The sequence below is a fragment of the Chelonoidis abingdonii genome, chromosome 2, assembly GCF_003597395.2.
Source record: "Chelonoidis abingdonii isolate Lonesome George chromosome 2, CheloAbing_2.0, whole genome shotgun sequence".
Classification (NCBI taxonomy): domain Eukaryota; kingdom Metazoa; phylum Chordata; order Testudines; family Testudinidae; genus Chelonoidis; species Chelonoidis abingdonii.
Genome location: NC_133770.1, coordinates 5,047,220 through 5,055,717, shown reverse-complemented (window position 1 = coordinate 5,055,717; position 8,498 = coordinate 5,047,220). Strand labels below are relative to the sequence as shown.

The 8,498-nt window shown below is 55.3% G+C and overlaps 1 protein-coding gene across 1 annotated transcript; it reads right to left on the bottom strand.

Annotated features, from left to right (window-relative positions):
- Window positions 1-5,937: 5,937 nt before the first annotated feature.
- LOC116836139 (cyclin-dependent kinase 5 activator 1-like) lies at window positions 5,938-8,265 on the bottom strand. Its single transcript, XM_032799603.1, has one exon. It carries the CDS (start codon window positions 7,828-7,830, stop codon window positions 6,886-6,888), a length of 945 nt encoding a protein of 314 aa, XP_032655494.1. The 5' UTR covers window positions 7,831-8,265; the 3' UTR covers window positions 5,938-6,885.
- Between the last annotated feature and the right edge of the window lie 233 nt (window positions 8,266-8,498).

Genomic DNA, 8,498 nt, shown 5'->3' with positions numbered 1-8,498 from the left:
CATACTGGCCACCTCGACCCCCACTTCATTTTTTTGCAGTGATATTTCGTTTCTAAATGTCATTAAAAAACTCTTTTCCTATTAAGTCAACCCGTCCCCCTTTTAGGCAAATCAGCATTATGGCCTCAACTAGTGGACAATTTCTCTTTCATAGAAATTACTCAGCAATGGGAAACAGACTTTCATAGAATCAGAGAAGCTCAGGGTTGGAAGGACCTCAGGAGGCATCTAGTCCAACCCCCTGCTCAAAGCAGGACCAATTCCCAACTAAATCATCCCAGCCAGGTCTTTGTCAAGCCGGGCCTTAAAAACCTCTAAGGAGCCCCAGTGCCCACCTACCTCCAATCAACTCACTGCTTCCTTTGACTTCAAGTTAGGCCCGTACTTAAGAGTCCTAGCGTCCGAGGCCAGAAGGGACCACGGTGATCAGCTGGTCTGTTCTCCTGTAGCCCAAACCATCAAGCTCCCCTGAAATAATTCCAGTTTGAACCAGAGTGGAACGCCCATAAAAACATCCAGGCTTGACTTTAAAATGGCCAGTGATGAGCCTCCACCACACGCCCCTTGGTAAGTTGGGTCATTCCCCTCACCCTTCAAAATTCACACCTTGTTTCCACTCTGAATTGGCCTAGTTCCAACGTCTGGCTATTAGAGCTCGTTAGACATTTGTCTGCTAGATTGAAGCCCCCATTAGCAAATATTAGTTCCCCATGAAGGGACTTAGAGACTGAAATCAAGTCACCCCTTAATCTTCTCTTTGTTAAGCTAAGTGGATTAACATCTATAATTTGGCCTGTGATGGGATGTTGGATGGGATGGGATCTGAGTTACTGCAGAGAATTCTTTCCTGGGTGCCTGGGTGGTGAGTCTTGCCCACACACTCAGGGTTTAGCTGATTGCCATATTTGGGGTGGGGAAGGAATTTTCCTCCAGGGCAGATTGGCAGAGCCCTGGGAGGTTTTTTGCCTTCCTCTGCAGCGTGGGCACTGGTCCCTTGCTGGAGGATTCTCTGCAGCTTGAGGTCTTCAAACCAAGATTTGAGGACTTCAATGGCTCAGACACAGGTTTGGGTGAGTGAGAGTCTGTGGCCTGCGTTGTGCAGGAGGTTGGATTAGATGATCATAATGATCCATTCTGACCTGAAACTCTAAGTCTATTATGAGTCATGACCTGCAATGCATTAATCGTTCTTGGCACTCTTCCCTGAACCCCAGCCAATTTATCAGCATCCTTCTTGAACTGTGGGCACCGGAACTGGACGCTGTATTCCAGCAGCTGAAGCAGTATGTAGCGCAGGTCACATAGTCTATCTTAGTGGTTTTCAATCTGTTGCCCGTGGACCTGGGGGGGCAGCAGACTATGTCTAAGACTTCCAAAGGGGTCTTCACCACCATTTGACATTTCTTAGGTGCCTGCCAATGAAGAAAGGTTAAAAACCACGGGTCTCTCCCATTCGATGGATTTTGGTCACAGAGACCATATTTACTTCTATAGACGTGAGGGTACAGGGAGAGATTTATCCACCTCTTGAATTCCCACTGTATGCAGGTAAATCCCACCTTTGTCATTCCCAATACATTGCATGAGTGCATCCTGATCCCTGCACTCCACTGGCAGGCCTGGGGGGCAGGTATAAAGCGGCGTGTGGGGCAGGGAAAGGAAGCCGTTCCATACATCAATATGATATGCTATGACAGGAATGCGATACTCTCGGCAGAACAGAGTAGCCAGGCCTACCTTGCTATAGGTGCATTTTGATAGTGCCCGTCCCTGTCTCGTCGATCCCAAGGCCAGAAGGGACCATTGTGATCATCTGCTCTGACCTCCCGGCTAGCCCAGGCCAGAGACCTGCCCCACAATCATTCCTAGAGCAGAGCGTTTAGAAAACATCCCATCTTGGTTTTAAAATGGGCAGAGATGCAGAATCCACCTTGCCCCTTGGTACATTGCTCCAATGGTTAATGACTCTGTTAAAAACGTACATTGGTCTAACTTCAACTTCCAGCCATCGGATTAGGATAGACCTTTCTCTGCAAAGACTGAAGAGCCAATTATTAAATGTTTGTTCTCCATGTAGATACTTACAGACTGTGATCAAGTCACTCCTTAACCCTCTCGTTAAACTAAATAGATTGAGCTCTTTGGGTCTCTCTCTAAGACAGGTTTTCTAATCCTCTCCTGGCTCTTCTCTGACCCCTCTCTCGTTTCTCAGCACCCTTCTGGAGTTGTGGACACCAGAACTGTATTCCAGCAACGGCCACACCAGTGCCAAATACACCCGGGCAATAACCTCTCTGCTCCCACTCGAGATTCCCCTGGTTAGGCATCTCAGGATCACATTAGCTGTTTTGGCCACAGCATCACATGGGGAAGCTCATGTTCAGCTCATTATCCACCCCCACCCCCAAATCTTTTTCAGAGTCGCTGCGTCCCAGGATGGCATCCCCCATTGTGAAAGTCCAGCCAGCACGCTTCAGCCCCAGCTAGTCAGGCGCTCCCTCTTGTTTCATTAAGTAGATGACTTTGTATTTCGCATTGTTTTTCCCCCATTTTATTTTGCATAAAGTGCCATAGTCATCAGCAGAACATATTTGACCCCACTGTTCCCAGCACCCTGTGACAAGGCTCCGTCCCTGGAGCACCTGGGGTGGGGGTGGCTCGCTCCCAGCAATGACACATTTAGAAACTGGACACGTAGGCAAGTCGGAGATAGTAAATATTACAAACAGATTTTAAACACCTCCAGGGGGTGAGGGGAAGGGAAGAGTTTTTGCTTTAAATATCGACTGTCGTCTTCATTCCGCACTGGGAGGGGCATGAAAGCGAAGGCCCCCACGTCTTTTGGGAGCATCGCCAGGTTGCAAGGTGAAACCTCCCACTGTTGTCTCATGGTTCTTTGGCCTTTGTAGCCACGTCCTGGTACAGGGACCAAGGGACAAGTTTCTGTCCGGAATCACCCCCCAAAGCCCCTCAGCTCATGGGCATCTTTGGGGGCGGGGGAGGGAAGGAGGAGGCTGGACAGCTCCCCCAAATAAATAGTGGATCCAAAGAAGAAATGCAACAAATATTAAAAATAAGTAGAGTCCTGTTCCAGTGAAAATGCATCAATCCTGTTCTGAGGAATGCGCTTTAATGTCCTCCCCGTCTGGAAGAAAATCCAGAACGGCGTGTTTGGCTGGGGGGGATCCCTCCGGGGGGGATCCCTCCAGGGGGGATCCCTCCCCTCCCAGTTTTAAATAAGAAACTCACTGCTGAAAAACAGCTCCACAAATGGAAAGAGAAAGATAGCAACAAATTAAATAAATCATCTTTACATGCACAATTGTCACGTACCCGTTCGCGACGCTTTATACGCAACAGGGCTATTTACACAACAGCATATCCACCAGGGGCCAGGGGACGTCGGGGAGGGCTGGAAGGAAGGATAGCGGTGGATGCTGGTTTAGCAGCAACTGGCGTGGATTTCGCCAACAGTCCCGATTTTAGGGTCACTTGGGGCAGGGCTGGGTGACACAACCTAAGCGTCTCTAGTCGCAGAGTTGATCTTTTGATTAAAAAAAGCAACAAGGCATTTGGGCTCATCCCCATGTTAGTTACTGATACTCTCTCATATAAAAATATACGTCTAGCTATGATACAGTAGGGCTGGGTGTGTATATAAAGTGACTTTATATACTCTGCCTATAAATAACGTATCTCTGCAAACAAGCAAAGCCGCCAGGTGCCCCGGAGAGGTGCAGGGCCTGGGAATACCGTCGGGGAGCTCGGGAAGGTCTGAACCGCCTCGCTGCTGTGAAGGGGGCCTTTGGCCTGACGGTGACTTGTCTGGGGTTGTGCCCTTGCTCGGCCACGTTGATGCACAAAGAGAAGCCTGAGCTTGGGGGATATTTTGAATCTGATTTTTGTCCTGGTACAAATTGCAAGGAGTCGGGTCTGGAACCCAATGGGTTTGCCGGAGGAGTCCCTGGCTGCCAGCGATAGCTCCCATTTTGAACAGGTGACTCTTTAACAAAGATGGCCTTTCTCCCCGGCGTTCATTGGGCATTGGCGTTAACAGCTGTCAACACCACCAAAAGGGTTAAAAACAGGCCCTTCCCCACACGGCTGGTGCTTGTTTTGTTAGGGCTGAAGCTGCCATAGAGCCACGTCCTGACTAGCTCAGGTAAAAACCGACCCCTTTTTATGGGTCCAAGGTCTCAGCCCTCATCTACCCATCATAAAGGGAACAGCAAAAAGCACAAGCCCCATTTCTTTGCAGGGCCCCTTTAAGGGGGGACAAGAAAGAGTCCACGAATGGCTTCCTGTCTCCTGTAAGGGCCAGATCCTGGGAGCAGAACTCCCGGGAGCTGGGGCTTTTCGGAACTCTGCCTTGGGGACGGGGTTAAGGGCCTCAGAGCTAACCTGGTTGGAACCCAGCTGAGCCCTGGTCAGGCCTAGCACAGGGCACCCAGGAAATGTTTCTGATGAGCCATAATAGAATAACTAGGTGCCGTTTACCCACGGGCTTATCGCTACGGCCCAGAACTCCCCAGCCAGGCTGGTTATAAAACCTGACTGCGGCTGTAGCTGCTACGGTGCGGAGTGTCAATGAACCAAGTGGCACCGCACCGCACACCATGGCAAAGGCCACTGGTGCACCCCTGCAGCACCCCAAGCTCCCGCGAGAGGGCAGCACGGCCTCCCCACCCAACATGCGGCTGAGTGGGATGAGCCACCGGACCTCTGGAGGCGCCTGACAGTTTTCACCAGCAAGGCGGCGCCTCCACAGGAAATCCTGGTGCGCGGCCTGGTAGCCTCCCTGGGGTTTCCCTGCCCATCGCTCTGCATGCGTTTGTCAGCTACCTCGTTCTGTGTCCTGGGCACGGCCTCCAGCTGCAAGCCCAGGTGCTGGAGATGGAGGAGACCTATCAGACCTCCCAGCCTGCACCCTGCCATACAGGATTGTTCCCTCCACTCCAGTCCAGCACCAAGTGACCCAAGCAACAGGCCTCTGAGCTAGATAGGTATGCGGCTGCCTGGTCGCTGCAGTATCTGAGCACCTAGCCTGCAGCCAGGGCTGTAGGTCAGTGCTCTGTCTGCAGGATGAAAAGCCTCCCAGTTCTGACAGTAATTCATTCTGCGGCCTCAGGCAAGCGATTTGCTGGCTCTGTGCCTCAGTTCCCAATCTACAAAGTGGGTTGGTAATACTGGCCTACCTCCCTGAGGGGCTGGAGCGGGGGCTGGGAAGAGTCATGAGTGCTGGTAGAGCATGCAAAGTGTGAATTCATAATGGTGACCCACAATCCATTGTGCCTTGCAGGAAGAGTGTCCCCGATATCTGCACCCCCCATCCCTGCAGTCCACTTTGGTTACACACCCCTGCTTATGGAGACACCCTCCTCTGGAACGTCCCAGACCCATCACTCCTCCAGCCATTCTTCCCCCCAGCACCATCCCTGCGGCAGATCTTGCGCACCCCCTCCCTAGATCCTATCTGCAAACCCTCTTCAGAGTGGGCATGCTGCAGGGGCCTTGCCAGGTAGGGCTGAATTAGCCAGGCTGGGGGCAAACGAGGGGGCTGGGCCCAAGGCTGGAGCAGCCCCAGACAGTGAGGAGGGGGGAGCACATCCCCCAGTCCTGCAGCCAGGCTAGCAATGGGACAGGCAAGCAGAGAGAGACACCAGGTGCCAAACGCACCCCTAACACTTGGTGGGGTAAAGGAGACTTTTCAAATGAGATTTAGTCAATGTAACACCGGGGGAGCAAGATTCACGGGGACCCGGGAGGGGATCAGGGAGTAAAGGGGTCCAGGGGTCACTCGCACCCTGAGGGGACCTGCCAGGGGATGGGGGCAGGAAACTCACAAACGAAACCAGTAGTGCACAGGCTTGCAGCACCTCTGCTGGTCAGCCCTGCCCCTGTCCCCCTAGCCAGCCCTGTCCCTCACCCCCACCCCCAGCCAGCCATCTCTCAGCTCCTCCATCCCCTGCTCACATCACACAACACCTTGGGGACCTGGCTGCTTCAAAAGATAGGGGCAGCCACGGCCTGTTCAAACACTTCCAGCTGTGGCTCCTCATGCCTAGGCCAATCAAAGCATGCAGAGGCCAATCCAGCTACCAGTACCCTCCATCTATAGCCTGGGCCCACTTCCTCCGCACCCCTACGCACCTGGAGATTCCTTAGGAGGGGACATCAGCTACCTGTCCCAGGCATCAGGCAGAGCCACCAGCCAGCGCCGATTCCCGGCTGCAGAGGTCAGATAGGTACAGAGAGGAAGGCTCCGGAGTGACTGGCACTATCCGACTGTACAATGCACCGGCGTCTGGCAAGGAGGGGGCGGGAGGTTTTCTAAGCAGGACAGGGCTAGTCCGAAAGGAGAATTCACCTGTATAAGCACATCGCCGGCCGAAGCTAAAGCGTGCATCACGTGGCTATTTGAGATCTTCCCTGGAATTTTCCCCATCGCTTTGCAATGCATCTCAAGCAAACCCGAAATAAGAAGAAATTAACAAGCCATGAATATGGCACTCGGGGGTGGGGAGGGGGAGGAGGGAACCCACAGGCACTTCTTGGCCTATTAAAAGGGAATCAAACTATTGGCCTTTGGCTGCTCCTCGTCTGTCTCTGACACAGACACCGGAGCTGAAGGCTGCCTCCCCTACACTGCACACAGACACCCCCCATTGTTGGCTCATGGCACGGGAGGAGGGGCAGCCAAGCCAGAGTTCTTGTAAGTGTTTGGATGAGTCTGGCCTGGCTCAGGGGAGATCGGGCCCAGGCGAGTCAGAGGAAAATCCCTAGCTCGCTGCAAGCTGATCTTTAAAGGTCACAGCAAGGCGAGGGCTGCGCTGCACATGAGGTTGGTGGGGAGGGGGCCAGTTGGTCCTTTATGCCCTGAGCCAGTCACCGGTCCAGGACGCGAGCAAAGTCCTCGCGGGTGCTGCCTTCGTTTTTGAGGTCGGCAAAGACCTGGGTGAAGTAGTGGGGGTCAGCGTTGATCCGGAGCATCTTGCCACTCATGGCGTTGATGATGCGAAGGCACCGGTCCCAGAAGGCGTCCTTCGCCGCCTCCACCAGGAAGGGCTTGAGCGGGTAGGAGATCTCGTTGCCCATGTAGGAGTAGGACAGATAGAGGCAGGTGAGCAGCACCGCCTGCAGGTTGTGCTCGCTGGAGACCGAATCCCCGTCAATCACCTCCCGGCACAGCAGGTAGACAAAGACCACGTTGACTGGGGTGATGAAGGCCTGGTCCTGCCAGCCCTGCAGCAGCAGCGAGCGGTCCACGCTGCGCAGCCACAGGATGGGCTCCGTGGGCGACAGGTGCTTGAGGCGGTAACACCGGCGGCAGAGGAATTCACCCAGGCACTTGAGCAGCTCGCTGGTGGAGGCTTGGACGACCACACGCCGCGGGGAGGCTGAGCTGCTCCCGCCCAGGCAGGTGTCTGGCTTGAGGGAGGAGACGGAGGTGGTGGAGATGCGCTTGGCGCTGAGTGGTGCCAGGGGCGGCCCGCCTCCATCATAGCTGGCAAGGTTGGCACAGGACAGCGACTTCTTGACATTCTCGTGGTTGAGGAGGGCCACGTCCTTGGCGTGGGGGTGATTGTTGTTGTTATTGTGGGCGGGCCCCTTCGCCCCGCCCCGGGAGCCTTTCTTCTTGGTGGAGGCCACCAGCCGCTTCCAGGTCAAGGCCGGGATGAACATGGAGTGGCGCTTGAGGTTCTTGTCCGCCTTCTGCCCACTGCCCTTGGCGCTCGGCACGCCGGGGTAGTGTGCCAGCGAGCCGGAGGAGCCCTCCTCGTACAGGCTGGCCTTCCGGGAGCCCGGCGAGAGGGACAGCACGGTGCCCATGCTGAGGGAGGCAGGGAGAGAGATGGGCCAACACGGGGGCTAGAATGCAGCCAGGCAGTTAAAGCAACGGGGCTGCCAGTGCAAATCCCTGCATGCAGCTATTTAGCAACCCTGCAGCTAATGTGCAGCCTGGCAGGGAGGCCGTTCCCCAGCAGCCTGGCAGGGCAGCGGACAGCCTGCAATGTGGCAGTCGTGAACGCACCGTTAATTAGCAGCGTTGCACGGCGGTCCTGTGCCTGCAATTAGCAGCCTGGCACGCGCGTGTACTTAATTAGCAGGCTCGCGGAGCGCTCCCGTGCAGGCGATTAGCGCTCAGTCTTGCATGGCCAGCCCGGGCAGGCGACTCAGCAGCCAGCTCGAGCCCAGCCGGCAGGAGGATGCTGCCGCCAGCCGCGCCGAGCTCCATCTAATCCAGTCGCCGGCCAGGCCCGCTGGTGGTGGGCAGGCTCCGGCACAGGTTCGCGTCCCGCTGCCGGGACCAAGGCAGGGAGCAGGGCGAGGCTCAGGGCTGTTCCCGGATCGCCGGCGGCTGCAGCCCCCGGGCCATGGGCTGGGACAAGGCGCCGTGCGGCGCTGCGAGGACGGGTCCGGGCTGGCACCGACCGCAGGGAGCCGGCGATCTCCGGCGAGGCGGCGGCTGCTGGCGATGGCGCTACCTGGGCGGCAGC

Coding starts and splice junctions, on each gene's coding strand:
- LOC116836139 (XM_032799603.1), bottom strand. CDS start 7,830: ATGGGCACCGTGCTGTCCCTCTCGCCGGGCTCCCGGAAGGCCAGCCTG.